At 40.2% G+C, this 18,365-nt stretch overlaps 2 protein-coding genes across 2 annotated transcripts in view; both read left to right on the top strand.

Moving 5' to 3' along the window:
• KIFBP (kinesin family binding protein) overlaps window positions 1–18,365 on the top strand; it is a 34,097-nt gene that overhangs the window by 580 nt on the left and 15,152 nt on the right. Inside the window, exon 2 of the mRNA XM_026504354.4 lies at window positions 5,887–5,985. Coding sequence (XP_026360139.1) covers window positions 5,887–5,985 — 99 coding nt within the window. The remainder of the gene's footprint in view (window positions 1–5,886; window positions 5,986–18,365) is intronic.
• On the top strand, window positions 9,116–9,901 carry LOC113259121 (ubiquitin-conjugating enzyme E2 N-like). The gene has a single exon (XM_026504355.4). It carries the CDS (start codon window positions 9,412–9,414, stop codon window positions 9,820–9,822), a length of 411 nt encoding a protein of 136 aa, XP_026360140.1. The 5' UTR covers window positions 9,116–9,411; the 3' UTR covers window positions 9,823–9,901.

Raw genomic sequence — 18,365 nt, 5'->3', positions numbered from 1 at the left:
CAAAGGCACATGCTGTCAGGCACAATTTGGCCCTGTGTTTTTGAAGTTCTGGAATAAACAGCTTGTAAACACCAACAACGTCACTTGCTGCTTCGCTTAGTCGTGGTCAACGCATTGGTTTCCTGAGACGCTACTACATCGTAAATGCCTTTTCAGGCTCTTCTCCACCAGTCAAAGCCTGTTCGTTCTATTAAGAAGAAATCCATAGTAATTTAAATCTTAATTTAAGGTCTCGAGGAAATTACAGAGGATGACCCGAGTGCATGCTTAATTTAAAACAAATTGTTTAAAAATCTGTTTTTGCCGTATATATTCGTTTGCTCCCCAGGGAATTCCTGCCTGTTCTTCAAAACCCATCTCAAAACAAATTTCATACTTTTAGTGACTTTCTTTGGATCATTTTGTTCGGAACTTGTATCTTTGAATTCTTATAATACTACTGTTTCCCATGTATATGGTCCTTGGTTTATTAAGAAAGAAATCTGATATTCTCTTCGGGAGCATAACACTTCAAAATACAAATGCGTATGAACTCGTATGTGCCAGGAACTTGGTGTAAGCTCACAAACCCTTACATCCAGTAGTTCCAGTTCTTCGTGTATGTGATCCAGGGAACATTTGCCAAGATTGATCATATGGTAAGTAGGCCTCAAAAAACCCCCTCAAAATTAAAAAGGAAATTGTATAGGTCATTTTCTTTTATCATGATCCGAGAAATTTAAAAGCGGCACAGTAACAGGAACTGTGTCTCTTCTTGCACACTATTTATAACCTCAGTACCTCCTGCATAGTAGGCCATTCTAAATATTTGTCCAGGGGATGAATGATCCAAAGAAATTCATAAGATGTTGAACTCAAACAAAACCTCAGTTATTTGAAACTTTCTTTAACCATATGGTTGCCTAAAATCTTAATAAGCATTGAACAATTTCAACATCTCAAGAATAGAATTAGAAACCTCCCTAAATGTAATATAGAATGTCCGGTATTTACTGTATTTTGATTTTACTGTGCACATTGTTTCATACCTTAATACGTCTAAAATCAGGATGCATCTTACATCTGCGTCATAATTTACTTGGCAGTGTTTTCTTGTTGATAGGTAAAATAATTGTGTCTTACAGATGGGCCATCTTACATTCAATGAAATACAGTATTTCAAACAGCCAACCTTTTCTGAAGGGTAAATTATTTTAGGTATTCTTACTAAAATCAGGAACAAAACCTTGATTAGAAGTTCTGCCCATTGCAGGGGCACCTGGGTGGCTCAGTCGCTTAAGCGTCTGACTCTTGATTTTGGCTCAGGTCATGATCTCAGGGTTGTGGGACTGAGCCCTGCGTAGGGCTTCATGCTCCAGATGGAGTCTGCTTGAGATTCTCGCTCTCCCTCTCCCCCTTCCCCCACTCTCTCTCTGTCTCAGATGAATGGATAAGGGGTGTCTGGGTGGCTCAGTCAGTTAAGTGTCTGCCTTTGGCTCAGGTCATGATCCTCAGGGTCCTGGGATTGTGCCCCCACGTCAGGCTTCCTGCTCAGCAGGGAGTCTGCTTCTCTTTCTCTCTCCCTCTGCCCCTCCCCACTGCTCGTTCTTTCTCTCTCAGATAAATAAATAAAATCTTTAAAAAAATAAAATGTATGGATAAATCTTAAAAAAAAGTTCTGGGCATTGCAATAATATAGAAAGCCAATAAAGTTATTAATTTTGGGTAAAAAATAAAATAATTTCTAAAAGTAACTATTTGCATAAATGATCCTTGTATACCTAAAAACTAAAGTCATCAGCTGAAAAACTATTAGGACTGTGATCAGTTCAATAAAGTGGGAGGATATAAATAAATATATAGTATCAGTAGTATTCCTGTATATAAGCAGTACTGGTTAAAAATATTTTTAGTAATTGCATTCACAACAGCAATATTCGGGGTAATAGAACTGATAATCCTGAAAGGAAAGATATGAAACAGTTTCCTGGGTGGCAAGGATTAAACATAACAGTAATATTCTGATGTTCATTTGTAGGTTTGATGCAGTTTCTGCTGAAATCATAATAGTTTCCTTAGAGCTTGACCAAATGAATATGTGTGTCTGAAAGAATAAAGAAAACCGAGCATAAGAAAAAGAAAAATGCGGGGCGCCTGGGTGGCACAGCGGTTGAGCGTCTGCCTTCGGCTCAGGGCATGATCTCAGCGTTATGGGATCGAGCCCCACATCAGGCTCCTCCGCTGTGAGCCTGCTTCTTCCTCTCCCACTCCCCCTGCTTGTGTTCCCTCTCTCGCTGGCTGTCTCTATCTCTGTCAAATAAATAAATAAAATCTTAAAAAAAAAAAAAAAGAAAAAGAAAAATGCACTAAAACTAGCTTACTAGGTACTAAAACTATACAGCAATAGTAATTTAAGTCTATTTTTGCAGTTTCTAACTCTGCTGTTCGGTTGATCTGTTTATTCCAGTGGCATTACCACACTAGAATTTTATTACATTTAATATTTGCTATACATGATGAGAGATTTTTTTAAAGATGTTATTGATTTGTTTATCTTAGATAGCACGCAAGCAGGGGAAGAGCAGAGTGGGAAGGAGAGGAGGGGAGAAAGAATCTCAAGCACACTCAGCGCCAAGCACAGAGAACTTGGGGCTCCATCTCACAACCCTGAGATCATGACCCCAGCCGAAACCAAGAGTCTGAAGGTTAACCGACTGAGCCACGCAGGTGCCCCAGTGATGAGAGAGTTGATCTCACTAATAATAAAGCGAACTAAAAGAAATAGAAAAATTGTATCAGATTGGCAGAGATTATTAAAGATACTGCTTATACTTGTTATTGGGAAGACTGTGAGGAAACAGATATTCTTTATTAGCATTATAGTGAGTGGAAATACAAATTCACAGAACTTTTCGAAAGATCAGTAGGTATCAGAATTCTGGAGTCAAGACTTTGACTTTAAAATTCCGTGTCAATATCCTAAAATAATATTGGGACAGATGTGCAAAGGTATGTCAACATGGATGTTCATAGCATTGTCAATTAAAAAAAAAAAACAGAGAAATAAATATCAGTCAGTAGATATATGGTTGAATAAATATTGATACATCCACATAAGATGTATCTGTAAGAACAGTGTGCAGCCACTAAAAAATAATGATTTATATTTGCTAACCAAAAATATCAATATTAAGAGGGAGAGGGAAGACCATAAGGCATGTTTGGAGTTAGGTAGAATGATTCTATTTTGTAAAAGACCCTGTGTGTGTGTGTGTGTGTGTGTGTGTGTGTGTGTGTGTGCAGGAAAAAGTTTGAAAGTAACAGCTCATGGGAATTTATGATATTCTGACTGCTTTGTCTCACCCTGGTGTTTCCTTCCTGGGAAACTATAGAAATACAAAACCTGAATCCACATTGGATTATCAAAAGAGATACCCCTTCTATCTCATTAGGTTCTGGTGGCCTTAAGAATGATTTTTCGCCTTGGGGCACCTGGGTGACTCAGTCAGTTAAGCATCCAGCTCTTGGTTTTAGCTCAGGTCATGATGTCAGGGTCATGAGATCGGGCTCTGTGCTGGGTGTGGAGCCTGCTTAAGAGTCTCTCTCTCCCTCTGCTCCCTTTTCCCCCACCTCGAGCGTGAACTCTCTCTCTAAAAAAAAAGATTTTTCTCCAGTTTTCCTTCCAATTTTTGCTATCAGCAACATACACTTGCATTATCGTCTTTTTTTTTTAATTAAAAAATACACAGTAAGCTCCACACCCAGTGTGGGGCTTGCACTAATGAGCCTGAGGTCAAGAGTTGCATGCTGTACCCACTGAGCCAGCCAGGTGCCCCTCATCTTGAGTGAAATTTAACTACTTCACCTTAGGAAAATTTCCTAACAAATTAGTAGATTATTCTCCCCACTCCCAGGATATATAGGTATAAAGAGTAGCTTTTGTGTGTGTTTATAGCTTTATTGAGGTATAACTGGCATACAATAAACTGTACATCTAAAGCACACCCACTGAGCCACCCAGGAGCCCCTCAATATGCTAAAATTTTAATATCTTTTCATATCTATGTTCATGAAGGATATCAGGCTATGGCTTTCTTGTTATGTCTTTGGTTTAGTATGAGATGGAAAGCGTTCTTTCCTCTACTTTACTGAAAGAAGTGGTGTAGAGTTGGTATTATTTCTTATGTGTTTGGTAGAATTCACCAGTAGTACCTTTTCAGCTGCTTTATTTTTATTTTTTATTTTTTTAAAGATTTATTTATTGGGGCGCCTCAGTTGGTTAAGCGTCTGCCTTTGGCTCAGTCCATGATCCCAGGGTCCTGGGATCAATTCCTGCATAGGGCTCCCTGCTCAGTGGGGAGTCTGCTTCTCCCTCTGCCTTTCCCCTCCACTTGTGCTCTCTCTCAAATAAACAAAATGTTTTAAAAAAAGATTTATTCATTATAGAGAATCTCAAGCAGACTCTGTACTGAGCACGGAGCCTGATGCGGGGCTCGATCTCATGACTCTGAGATCACGACTTGAGCTGAAACCAAGAGTTAGATGCTTAACTGACTGAGCTACCCAGGTCCCCCTAGCTGTTTTTATTTTATATTTAATTTTTTTCCTACGTGGTCTGGTATCCTGAGGGCAAGAACATGAGAATGCTCTGTGAATGATACAATAATTTCTGGTGTATTTTAGGATTTGTATTATATTTAAACATAATTTACATCAAATGTCTATAGTAGTTATCTTTGTGAACATTTAAAAAAACCACTAACACTATATGTCAGTTATATCTCAATAAAAAGAATTGCAAAACTAAAAACCCAAAATATCACACTAGTAATTTTGGAAAAAATCAATTCTAGATCTGTTGCATGGTCTTTACCTTCAAGATCTCAGTAGGTTACGGTTCAAAAGAAAAACCTTAGTCATTTGTAGACACACTCTAGGGTTCTCTACTTGGTTTAAGATTTATCACTCACCAGAGTCATTGCTTTCTGTGGCATAGCCTACCCTGGATCTAGCAGGTTAAATATATCACCATCCCGTCAAAATAGAGCAAATGTGGCCAACCAGTTCCTGGTACTAGGGAAATCTCTAGACTCTCTAGGCTAGATATAGTATGCTGAGGTTGGGCTTATTGGTATCATGGCTAAATGAAGTTTCTCAGGGACTATTGTCAGGAAAAATAAGTTGAACTAGAGAGTGAGACAAGGCGATTTGTGAATCCATTTCTAAGATTAGGAAATGAATATTAAGGGAGATTATATTCTTTGAGCCTGGGTGGGCAGAGTAATCAGTAAGTTAGTAGTCGGTCAGAGCCCTTCCGGTTTCCCCAGGGTCCTGCAAAGGACCCTCGTAAGTAAAAAGGAAACAACTGTCCAATCTCAGTACATTATCCCTATGACCTACAGTCCCCACTGAGGACTGATCACTTAACTTAAAAAAATGATAGAATAGAAACACTATGTGAAGCCAGAAGACCAGAGGGCTGTGTTCCAGAGGAATGATCAAGTTACCTATAAACTGTAGGTTTTCTAAACATTTTTTGTGCCATGTGCCCCTTTTGCAGTCTACTAAAGCCTATATTTCTTAAGACAGAATAAGTATTTTAAATGTTTAACATAAAATGTAAAGAGTTACAAAAGAAACCAATAATATAGAAGTTTATTGAAATGTTTTTTTAAAGATTTATTTATTTATTTAAAGGGGGGGCAGAAGGAGAACGAATCTCAAGCAGATTCCCTGTTGAACCTGGAGCCCAATGTGGAGCTTGATCCCATGACCCTGAGACCATGACCTGAGCTGAAATCAAGAGTTGGATGCTCAGCCAACTGAGCCAGCCAGGCACCCCTGAAAGTTACTTTAATTGGAAGATTTATATTGTCATTGTTCATTTCTCTTTTCTTTATTTTCCAGAATAACCTGGGTATCTTGTGGTCTGAAAGAGAAGAAATTGAAACTGCACAGGCTTACCTAGAATCATCAGAAGCGCTGTATAACCAGTACATGAAAGAGGTATGTTGTATGTCAGATACATTTTAAATTTTTATTGAAACTAGTCAAGATTTGGGGGTGCCTGGGTGGCTCGTTTAAGCAGCTGCCTATGGCTCAGGTCATAATCCTGGGGTTCTGGGACTAAGCCCTGCATCAGGCTCCTGCTCAGTGGGGAGCCTGCTTCTCCCTCTCCCTCTGTCACTCCCCCTGCTTTTCTCTCTCTCTCTGTCAAAGAAATACATAAAATGTTGAAAAAAAAGAAACAGTCAACAAAACCAAAAGATAGCCAACAGAATGGAAGAAGATATTTGCAAATGACATATCAGATAAAGGGCTAGTATCCAAAATCTATAAAGAACTTATCAAACTTAACACCCAAAGAACAAATAATCCAATCAAGAAATGGGCAGAAGACATGAACAGACATTTCTGCAAAGAAGACATCCAGTGGCCAACAGACACATGAAAAAGTGCTCCACATCACTCGGCATCAAGGAAATATAGATCAAAACCACAATGAGACACCACCTCACACCAGTCCGAATGGCTAAAAGTGACAAGTCAGGAAATGACAGGTGTTGGCGAGGGTGCGGAGAAAGGGGAACCCTCCTACACTGTTGGTGGGAATGCAAGCTGGTGCATCCACTCTGGAAAACAGTATGAAGGTTCCTCAAAAAGTTGAAAATAGAGCTACCCTGCGACCCAGCAATTGCACTACTGGGTAAATACCCCAAAGATACAAATGTAGTGATCCCAAGGGGCACGTGCACCCCATGTTTATAGCAGCAATGTCCACAATAGCCAAACTATGGAAAGAGCCCAGATGTCCATCGACAGATGAATGGATAAAGAAGGTGTGGGGGGAGTGTGTGTGTGTGTGTGTGTGTGTGTGTGTGTGTGTGTGTGTGTAATGGAATATTACGCAGCCATCAAAAGAAATTTTGCCTTTGCACCAACGTGGATGGAACTAGAGGGCATTATGCTAAGCAAAATAACTCAATCAGAGAAAGACAATTTTCATATGATCTCACTGATATGTGGAATTTAAGAAACAAGGCAGAGGATCACAGGGGAAGAGAGGAAAAAATGAAACAAGATGAAACCAAAGAGGGAGACAAACCATGAGACACTCTTAATCTCAGGAAACAAACTGAGGGTTGCTGGAGGGGAGTGGGGTGGAAGGATGGGGTGGCTGGGTGATGGACACTGGGGAGGGTATGTGTTGTATTGAGCACTGTATGTTGTGTAAGACTGATGAATCACAGACCTGTACCCTTGAAAGAAATAATACATTGTATGTTAATAATAATAATAATAATAATAATAATAAAAAAAAAAGAAATTAAAAATAAAAGAAACTAGTCAAGATTTGAAGGGTCTTATTCCTCATTTACAGTATTAGTACATGACTCTTCAGTATACTCAGGGACCTCTCTATAGAGATGTCTAGGTGGTCACCTAATAGGGTTCTTAAAAATAATCCTCAGATGGGGTCTGCGGGTAATCTTAGTCTAAATATAATTGTATAGGAAATATTCTGATATTATCCTAAAATACTGATATTGGCATATTTTCATTTATAATCTAAAAATTCTATTTTGAGGATGTCTGGGTGGCTCGGTTGGTTAAGCGTCAGCCTTTGGCTCAGGTCATGATCTGGGATTGAGTCCTGCATCAGGCTCCCTGCTCAGAGGGGAGTCTGCTTCTCCCTCTCCCTTTGCCCCCGCCCCACTCATGCACACGTGCTTGCTTTCTCATAAATAAATAAAATCTTTGAAAAAGAACAAAAAAATAAAAATTCTATTTTGAAAAATAAATAAAAATAAAAATTTTATCTTGATGTCCACTGAGAATAACAGTGCTTACAGGAAGGCAAACTGCTACTTAAGCAAAATATCTAAAGTCTTTGAGGCATTGTTCTCAAATTTTAGTATGCATCCATCTGGTGGCTCTGGAGGGCTTGTTAAGACAGAATACTCACTCCCGGACTCTTCAGTAGGTCTTGGTTGGGGCCTGAGAATTTGCCTAACAAGGTGCCAGGTGATGTTGATGCTGCTGGTCCTGGTACTACACTTTGAGAACCACTGCCTCAGAGAACGGGTTTTCAGTGATTTTTTTTTTCCACTTGTGAAATCCCTTTGAGATGTGATTTGTAGAAACTGATAAGCCACTGTGCTTAAGCAGATCAGAAGAACTGTCAGCCCAGTCCATTACAGACACCTTCTTCCACCCCACTGTGGTAGTACAAAACACATGCTGTAAACTTCTAGGGCTCTAGGGAGCCTAGATCGAAAATGTCTATGGTAGAGGGCCACAGCCCTGCAAAGTTGGCAAATCATGTGTTACCATCCATTCCTTAATAAATTTTACCTACTAAAAGTTGGCAGTTGGTATGAGATTACCCATGCGTGCAGGCAAGGGGGTACAGGGGGCATTTCTGTATCATCAGCTTAATTTTTCTTTCTTTTTTTTTTTTTTAAGATTTTATTTATTTATTTGACAGAGAGAGAGAGAGAGAGCAAGCACAAGCAGGCAGAGCAGCAGAGGGAGAGGGTGAAGTCTCCCCACTGAGCAGGGAACCCAACGTGGGTCTCGATTCCAGGACCTTGGTATCAAGACCTGAGCCGAAGGCAGACACTTAACCCACTGAGCCACGCAGTCGCCCACGTCAGCTTAATTTTTCTGTGAACCTAAACTGCTCTAAAAAATAAAGCCTAATTTTTTTTTTTTTAAAGATTTTATTTATTTGACAGAGATAGACGGCAGCGAGAGAGGGAACACAAGCAGGGGAAGTGGGAGAGGAAGAAGCAGGCTCATAGCAGAAGAGCCTGATGTGGGGCTCGATCCCAGAATGCTGGGATCACGCCCTGAGCCGAAGGCAGATGCTTAACCGCTGTGCCACCCAGGCGCCCCAAAGCCTAATTTTTTTTAAATGTTGGCAGTCTTCTAAAATTACAATGGATTTTAATTAATTCTGTTTTGAGGCTATGCGTAGCCCTCCTTTTTATAACCAGATATTCTGAGGTTTCTTACATTCAGAATTAAGAAGCAATGCCTTATTGGGGCAACTGGCTGGCTCAGCCAGTAGAATATGTGACTCTTTTTTTTTTTTTTTTAAGATTTTATTTATTTATTTGACAAAGAGAGACAGCCAGCGAGAGAGGGAACACAAGCAGGGGGAGTGGGAGAGGAAGAAGCAGGCTCCTAGCAGAGGAGCCTGATGTGGGGCTCGATCCCAGAACACCAGGATCACGCCCTGAGCCGAAGGCAGACGCTTAACGACTGCGCCACCCAGGCGCCCCAGAATATGTGACTCTTGATCTTGGGGTTGTGAATTTGAGCCCCACGTTGGGTGTAGAGATTACTTAAAAATAAAATCTTAGCACTCATGTGTGAGGCAAGCAGAGCCAGAGTCAAAACCAGAGGCCGAAGTCGGGAGCTGACAAGATGTTCAGGCTTCCCCACAGGATTATCAAGGAAACCCAGCGATTGCTGGCAGAAGCAGTTCCTGGCATTAAAGCAGAACCAGATGAGAACAATGCCCGTTATTTTCATGTGGCTGTTGCTGGCCCCCAGGATTTCCCTTTGACAGAAAGACTTTTATTTTTTTCTTTTCTTTCATTTTTCTTTTCTTTTTTTTTTGAGGGAGGGACTTTTAAACTTGAACTATTCCTTCCAGAAGAATACTCAACGGTAGCACTTAAACTATGTTTCATGACCAAAATTTATCATCCTAATGTAGACACATTGGGAAGAATATGTTTGGCTATTTTGAAAGATAAGTGGTCCCCAGCACTGCACATCCGTATAGATCTGCTGTCGATCCAGGCTTTGTTAAGTGCTTCCACGATGATGTAGCGGAACAGTGGAAGACCAACGAAGCCCAAGCCATAGAAACAGCTAGAGCATGCACTAGGCTATGTGCCATGAATAATATTTAAAATCAAGCTGATCATTAAGCCTGCATCACTTCTCCTGTTCTGCCAAGACTTCTTCCTTTTTTGTTTGCACTTAATGGACACAGCCTTAAGAGACATTACAGAATAAAAGGCCAGACATCTTCAGTCCTTTGGTGATTAGATGCACATTAGCAGATCTATGTCTTGTCCTCATTCACTGTTGTAAAGCAGGAGCAGAGGCTAGAAGTACCATCTGTATTGTTGGGAAAAGTGTAAAAGCAGTGGCCCCGGGGCGCCTGGGTGGCTGAGATGGGTAAGTGTCTGCCTTCGACTTGGGTCAAGATGTCCAGGTCCTGGGATCGAGCCCCACGTCGAGCTTCCAGCTTAGCAGGGAGTCTGCTTCTCCCTCTCCCTCTGCTTCACCCCCTACTTGTGTGCACGCTTGCGCACGCTCTCAAATGTGTACGTTTTAAAAATCTTAAAAAAAAAAAAAAAAGCAGTGGCCCCTCTCTACTTTTATTCATTTCCCCCATCATGGTTTAAGTATAAAGCACTGAATGACGATAATTGTCAGGATTAGCTGCAGGGGTGCAGGTGTTTTTATTATTTTTTTTGAGAGGGAGAAGTAGTTTTCATGTTGTGGGTTCCTTTCCCCCTTTATGGTGATCTAACTGCCTTGGTTAAACGCCCATAACCAGTTCATTAGAATATGCTCTCTAGCCAAGTTTAACTTTATTTAGATGCTATAGATGGCCAAGCTCGATTGAACCAAAATGGGAATATTAAACTAACATCACAGCCCTCACTAATAAACATTATGACTTTGCTGTCAAGTGTCGAATCCTTCCTTCAAGAAAAAGCTTATGACCGTTTTGTACGGCTTGCCTGGAAACTTTTGTAATCTTAGATTTTAGTAAAATATTTTTTGTTATTCTACTTTGCCTTTGTACAGTGTATTTTACTGTATTTATTTCATTTTTCCAATGTGACATTTGTATTTAAAAATTAAAATGGGGTGCCTGGGTGGCTCAGTTGGTTAAGCATCTGCCTTCGGCTGAGTTCATGATCCCAGGACCAAGTCCCGCATCGGGACTCCCTGCTCAGCGGGGGCCCTGCTTCTCCCTCTGCCCCTCCCCCCACCTCATGCGCTCAGGCTCTCTCTTTCTAAAATAAATAATTAAAATCTTTAAAAAAATTAAAACTGATGGAACATTCTGTTTTGGTCTTCACCACCTAACAAGTGGAATGGCAAGAAGTGGATTTTGCCAGTTTCTTTTCACCGATGCAAATCTGTGTTGAGATATCACTCAGTGGAGTATTTATAAGCTGGCCCTGAGCATGCATAAAGCATCGGTATCTGTTATTTTTTTTTACCTCTTAGAAATTTGAAATAAATACGTGTTGTCTGGGGAAAAGAATCTTGAAGTAGAAAAAAGTCAATGTCTTACCAAGTTCACCAGTGTTTTGTATGTTGCTAGCATCACTGGTAAATTTTTAGTCCTCATCTTACTTGACTTCTCAGTAGCATTTGACATAGTTGTTCAGTCTAGCGTTTGGCACGGTTGTTAGTCTCTCTTCCTTGAAACCCTTCCTTTACCTAGCTTCCACCTCTTTTTCTTTCTTCTCTGGCTGTGATGCTTCCTCCGTATTTCCCCAGCCTGTGAACACTGGGGTACCCAGAGTGGAGTCTTTGGACGTCTCCTCTTTTCATTTGCGTTCATTCCCTTGTTCTAAATACCATCTCTTCAGTGGTGGCTCCCAATTATATCTCCAGTCTGTACCTCTCCAATTCCAGACGTGTCTGTCCCACTGCTGATGTGACATTTGCACTTTTTAAGGGGTAGGTGTCTCTGAAGCTACTGTCTAACATTGAGCTTCTGATAACCTTCCCCTCCCCACCTCCTTTGCTGTAAACACCAACTTCTTTCTTCCAGTTGCTGAGGCCTAAAACCTTGGAGACTCCTCTTCTCACACTGTATCTAATCTACAGTTGGCTTCACCTTTAAATTATATCTAGAATCAGACCACCCTGGTCCCGGCCACCACCCTCTCTTGCCGAGGTTATGGCTGTAGTCTGCTAACCGGCCTTCCTGCTCTCGTGCTCCCTTCAGTCTGTTCGCAGCCTGTTCAAAGGCAGGTCACATCAATCACTGCCTCCCTCAAGCCCTGCCAATAGCTTTCCCATCTTGCTCAGAGTAGACCCCAAAGACCTTTTAAAGACGACACGTTCATTATCTGATTTGGCTACCATTATTTCTGTAATTTTTTAAAAAAGACTTACTTACTCATTTGAGGTAGGGAGGCACAGAGGGAGAGGCAGCAAGAATCTTAAACAGACTCAGTGTTGAGCGCAGAGCCCAACTTGGGGCTCGGTCTCATGACCTTGAGATCTGGACCTGAGCCGAAACCAGGAGTCAGACGCTCAACTGACTGCACCACCCAGACGCCCCTTACTTCTCCAATTTTATCTTCTGTTCTCTCCTGTCTTGTGCTGTAGCTACATTGGCCTTCTTGCTGTTCCTGAAACACACCAGACAAGCTCCTGACTCAGGGTCTTTCTCTTAACTGTTTCCTCTGCTGAGACTGCTCTTCCCCTAGCTCTCGACCTGGCTCACTCCTTCATTCCCTTCAGCTTGTAACTCAGCTGGCTCCCATCTAGTGAGGACTCACTGGCACGCCCTCCAATACTGCAAACCACCCCTCTGACACTTCTGGCTTCCTTTCCTGCTTTATTTTCTGCTTCACATTTACCATTATCTAACACATTGTTCATTTTAGTGATTTATCTTGTTCATCACCCATCTTCAGGACTAAAATGTAAGCTTCTTGATGGCAAGGATATTTGTTGTTGCTGTATTCACTGCTGTCTCCACAGCATCTAGAACAGTAGCTATTTCTTGAAATAGTGATATTCCACTTTGTCCATCCAGAGCAACCAAAAAAAGAATGTTCCTACTGTGTGAATGCATGAGTGAATTTAATAGAGCATTTCAGTTTAAATATATATGTACGGTAGTAGTTTGAGAATTGCTTACATGATTTTGTACTTGCTTAGTATCAAAAGTCATTCTGAAGAAAAATATTTTTAATATTTCATGAATTATTGACCTAATAGTGGCAGGCATTAGAATGTCATTTAAAAAAATCTGTAGATAAGAAATAGAGTTCTAGGTAAAGGAGAGATCTAAACAGCAGAGGAAGTCACTGGATTTGAAGATAGGAGACCGGGGATTCTAGTTTGGTTTGTGGTTATAACTGACTGACCTGGGGGAACTCAGACTTTATCTGCCACCCATTCCTCATCTGTAAGATGGGGATAACCTTCCTATCTCAACAATACAGAAATGTTGTGGGGATCAGATAACAGGGTAGTTAATGCAAAGTCACCAGAAACATGCTCTACATAGCAAATAGTTGCAGAATGGTTAAGTAAACTATGGTGCACTAATAAAAGGGGATATGATATAACCATTAAAATGGTAAACAGCTGGATCATGAACACATGGAAAATACATACAATACATATGTGCACCTTAATTATACTCTATTCACGTTTTTTCATCTTCCCTACAAAGATGGGCTAGATGTTATAAGTAATAAAATGAACATTTTAGTTTTAGAAGTTGTAACTAATAAACCCTAATGTTTATTGAATGCTTAAGCAGGCTGTATTTTATTCTCACAACAACTCTATGTTTTGTTCTTGTTTTGTGAAGGAAAGACTTTTATTCCCATTTATAGGTAGGGAGTTTGTGATTCAGTGACGTTAACATATGCTATGCGACACAGTCAGAATTTAAATCTGGTTTGTCAGACCCCTAACTCTTGTTCTTTCTACACTACTATGCTGCCTTCCAAGGTAATATTGTTGAATAATTATTGTATTAGGATAAAGGGATTCTTTTTCTCCATAAAATTGCTCAGATACAGAATAAGTAATAAAAAAGAAAATATCTTTTATTATTATGAAGAATTATTCACTAGTAGGTTTTGTGTGAGGTTAAGAGACCAAATATTGGGGCCCCTGCCTAACTCATTTGGTGGAGCATGTGACTCTTGATCTTGGGGTCATGAGTTTGTGCCCCACTTTGGGTGTAGAGATAACTTAAAAAAAAAAGTTAAAAAAATATCAGACAGAGGGATAATTAACTTATTTATTTAAATATTCCCCAGCTTTTTATTTTTTAAGATTTTATTTCTTAAGTAATCTATATACCTAGTATGGGGCTCGAACCCACAACTCCAAGATCAAGAGTCACATGCTCTACCTACTGAGCCAGCCAGGTGCCCCCCAGCTTTATTAATATAATTGACATATAGTATTGTATAAGTTTAGGGTGTACAGTGTGATAATTTGATACATGGATATATTGCAAATGATTACCACAGTAGGATTAGTTAGTATCTCCATCACCTTACATAACTAGCTTTTTTGGGGGGGTGATGAGAACATTTACGATTACTTTCTTAGCAGCTTTCAAGTATATAATACAGTATTGTTAACTATAGTCACTATGCTGCTTATCATCTTTAGAGCTTATTCATCTTATAACTGGAAGTTTGTGCCCTTTGCCCAGCTTCTCCCCATTTCCCCTTCTCCCAGTCCCTGGCACTCACCATTCTACTCTATTTCTAGGAGTTAACCTTTTTTTTTTTTTTTTTTTTTTTAAGATGCCACGTATAAGTTGTACCATTCAGTATTTGGAGAATGGCCATTTAAAAGCATTTGACATAGGGATGGGTGGCTCAGTCAGTTAAGCATCTGCCTTCAGCTCAGGTCATAATCTCATCAGGGTCCAGTCCCATGTCGGGCTCCTTGCTCATCGGGGAGCCTCCTTCTCCCTCTGCCTGCCCTTCCCCCTGCTGTGCTCTCTCCCTCTCTGACAATAAATAAAATCTTAAAAATAAGTAAATAAACAAAAATAAAAGCATTTGACATGTTATAAAATTGCTTTCCAAAAACACTAGCAATCTACTCTTATTTCCCTAGTGTATGAGAATTCTCATCTCCTTCAGAACTTTTCCTTATATAGCTTTTAAAAAAATCTGTGCTGTTATTGTAGGCAAAATGGTCTTGTTTTTATTTGAATTTCTTTGACTATTTTTAAGTGTTTCTGTTCCATTTTTCTTTTTCTTTTTTCTTCATGCCTTTTTATGTGTATTTACTCAAGTTTCTGGCTGATTTGTTTGCTCATTTATGTTAAATCTTTATTTTTAAACTGAGATATAATTGACATATAACATTATGTTAGTAGAGGGTGTACACATAATGATTCAGTATATGTATATTTTGTGAAATGATCACCACAAGTCCAGTTAGCGTCTGTCACCACGTACATTTACAGGTTTTTTTCTTGTGATAAGAAAGTTTAAAAGGACGTTGGTCTTTTGGCAAAATTCAAATCTACAATACGGTATTATTAACTGTAGGCACCATACTGTACAGTTCATCCCCAGGATTTATTTGTTTTATAACTGGAAGTTTCTGTCTTTTGACCACCTTCACCCTTTTCTCTGCTACCTCCACCTCTGGAAACAACCAGTCTGCTGTCTGCATCGAGGCATTCTTTTTTCTTGTGCGTTTTTGCTTTTTTTTCTTGTCCTTTCTAAGATTTCACATATAAGTGAGATCATATGGTATTTGTCTTTCTCTGACTTATTTCATTTACCATAATGTCCTTAAAGTCCATCCATATTACAAATGGCAGGATTTCCTTCTTTTTTTGTGTGTGTGGCTAAATAATTTCCTGTGTGTGTGTGTGTATACACACACCACATTTTTAAATCTATTTATCCACTGATGGACACTTAGGTTGTTTCCATGTCTTGGCTGTTGTAAATAATGCTACAGTGAACATGGGAGTGCTTATATCTTTTCGAGTTAGTGTTTTCATTTCCTTTGGATAAATACTCAGAAATGGAATTGCTGGATCATATGGTAGTTCTATTTTTAATTTTTTGAGAAGCCGCCATACCGTTTTCCATAGAGGCTGCCTAATTTACGTTTCCACCAACAGTTCACAAGGGTTCCCTTTTCTCTAACTTTGCCAACACTTGTTATTTCTTGTCTTTTTTGATAATAGCCATTCTTACAGGTGTGAAGTAATATCTTATTGTAGTTTTGATTTGCATTTCCCTGATGATTAGTGATGTTGAGCATCTGTTCATGTATTTGTTGGCCATCTATATGTCTTCTTTTGAATAATGTCTATTTAGATCCTCTGGCCATTTTTAAATCAGATTATTTGTGGTTTTTTGCTATTGAGTTGCATGAGTTCTTACATATTTTGAATATTAACCCCTTCTCAAATACATGATTTGTAGAAATGTTCTCCTATTTGGTAGGTCGCCTTTTCATTTTGTTGTTGGGTTCCTTTGCTGTGTAGAAGCTTTTTATTTTGTTATATTCCCACTGTTGATGTTTTATTTATTTAACAAACATTTATAGCACTTATTTACAGTACCTGCATGCACTGTTATAAATGATTTACCAATTTTAACTCATTTAATCCTCATGACAACTTACAAGGTAGATACTTTTATTATTCCTATTATACAGATGAAGAAAAAGAAGCACACTAGATTGTGACTCACCCGAGGCCGCGCTCTATACTAAAGTGGTGAAGCTGGGATTCTGACCCACATGACCTAATTCCAGAACCCAGACTTTTAATCACTATACTCTGTTGTCTCAGTAGTTGGACGTAGTCTAAAACACAAGTTTGAGGTGCTCCTTTAAGAACTGTGTAGTGTAGGGGCACCTGGGTGGCTCAGATGATTAAGTGTCTGCCAGAGGCTCAGGTCTTGATCTCTAGGTCCTGGGATTGAGCCCTACGTCGGGCTCCCAGCTCAGCAGGAAGTCTGCTTCTCCTTCTCCCTCTGCCTCTCCCCCTGCTCGGGCTTTTTTCCCTCTGTATCTCTCTGTCTCCAATGAATAAATTTAAAAAATGTTAAAAAAAAAAAAAAAAAAAAGACTGGGATGCCGGGGTGGCTCAATCGGTTAAGCGTCTGCCTTCGGCTCAGGTCATGATCCCAGGGTCCTGGGGTCCCACATCAGGCTCTCTGCTCAGTGGGAGTCTCCTTCTCACTCTGCCAGCCACTCCCCCTGCTTGTGCTCTCTCTCTCTCTGACAAATAACTAAATAAAATCTTAAAAAAAAAAAAAAAAGAAATGTGTAGTATAGAGAGGACTTCCATATCTATACCAAAATGATAATAAGTAAAAGGAATGTGCTGTGAGCAGAATGCATAAACTGAACATTCCTATTTGTTTTGTCAGTTTAATTCACTAGACATTGTTTTTACTCTGTGCCAGATACTGTGCAAAATGCTAGGGAATCAAATAGGAATAAAATATGGTCCCTACCCATAACAAGCTACCCCTGGAGGATAAAGATTGGAGCAAATCAGCATGTTAATTATACCCCCAAGGAATTTTGTTGTTGTTGTTATTTTTTTTTTTTTAAGATTTTATTTATTTATTTGACAGAGAGAGTACAAGCAGGGGTGAGCAGGAGGCAGAAGGAGAAGCAGGCTACCCACTGAGCAGGGAGCCTGATACGGGACTTGGTCCCAGGACCCTAGGATCATGACCCAAGCTGAAGGCAGATGCTTAACCGACTGAGCTACCCAGCTGCCCCCAAGGAATTTTTTTTTCAAGATTTTATTTATGTATTTGAGATAGAGAACACAGCAGGGGGTGGAGTAGGGTGGGGGGCAGAGGAAGAGGGAGAAACACACTCCCTGCTGAGCAGGGAGCCCAGTGCAGGGCTGGATCCCAGGACTCTGAGATCATGACCTGAGCCGAAGGCAAAAGGCAGACGCTAGCTGACTGAGCCACCAAGGCACCCTCCCCACAACCCTGGCCAAGGAATTTTAGAATGTACATTTAAAAAGTCCTGGTGCTTCTACCTTGGTCTTTTAACTTTCCTCCTGACGTCCTAAGAGGAGCAGAGCACCATGAAGCCAAATGGAAGTGTTACTCTCTGTTGAGAACAAAAGATTCACAACAGCCCCGTTCAGGTTTTGAAAAGGGAAGAAAGTTTTATTATTATTGTAGAAACTTAATAGAAACAGAAGAGGAGAGGAATCTATTACATGGATGAAGGTAGTAGTAGGCAATAAATGAGAATAAGGCAAAATTACATCACATTGGGTACTTAGAACATCCAGCCTCAGTAGCTGGGGGAGCCCCATGGAAGTAGCTGGGCTGGAGGCCCGTTGAGAGGCCTGGGTAGAGCGTCCTCCCCTTAGGTGGGGCTTCCAACTGACTATCCCCATGAGGGCCATATTTATAGGGCAAATGACGGGGTTTGAAGTTAAACGTTGTTGGCTTACATGCGGTTTGGAGCGAGTTGCATTTCTATGTTATCTTGTTTTATATTTTCAAGGAGCCTGGGCTATGTGTTCTGCCTCCTCTCCCAGATTCCATTCCAGGGGGCCAGCCCAGGCTGGAGCAGGAGGGGATGTGAGACAAGATTTGTAGAACAGAACAGAACAGAAG

Source organism: Ursus arctos, unplaced genomic scaffold, assembly GCF_023065955.2.
Source record: "Ursus arctos isolate Adak ecotype North America unplaced genomic scaffold, UrsArc2.0 scaffold_7, whole genome shotgun sequence".
In the NCBI taxonomy this organism is placed as follows: domain Eukaryota; kingdom Metazoa; phylum Chordata; class Mammalia; order Carnivora; family Ursidae; genus Ursus; species Ursus arctos.
Note: the sequence above shows the minus strand (reverse complement) of the source record. Positions and strands in the feature narration are given on the sequence as shown.

Bases quoted from the DNA above. Each gene is read 5' to 3' on its own strand.
- LOC113259121 (XM_026504355.4), top strand. From the start codon at position 9,412: ATGTTCAGGCTTCCCCACAGGATTATCAAGGAAACCCAGCGATTGCTG.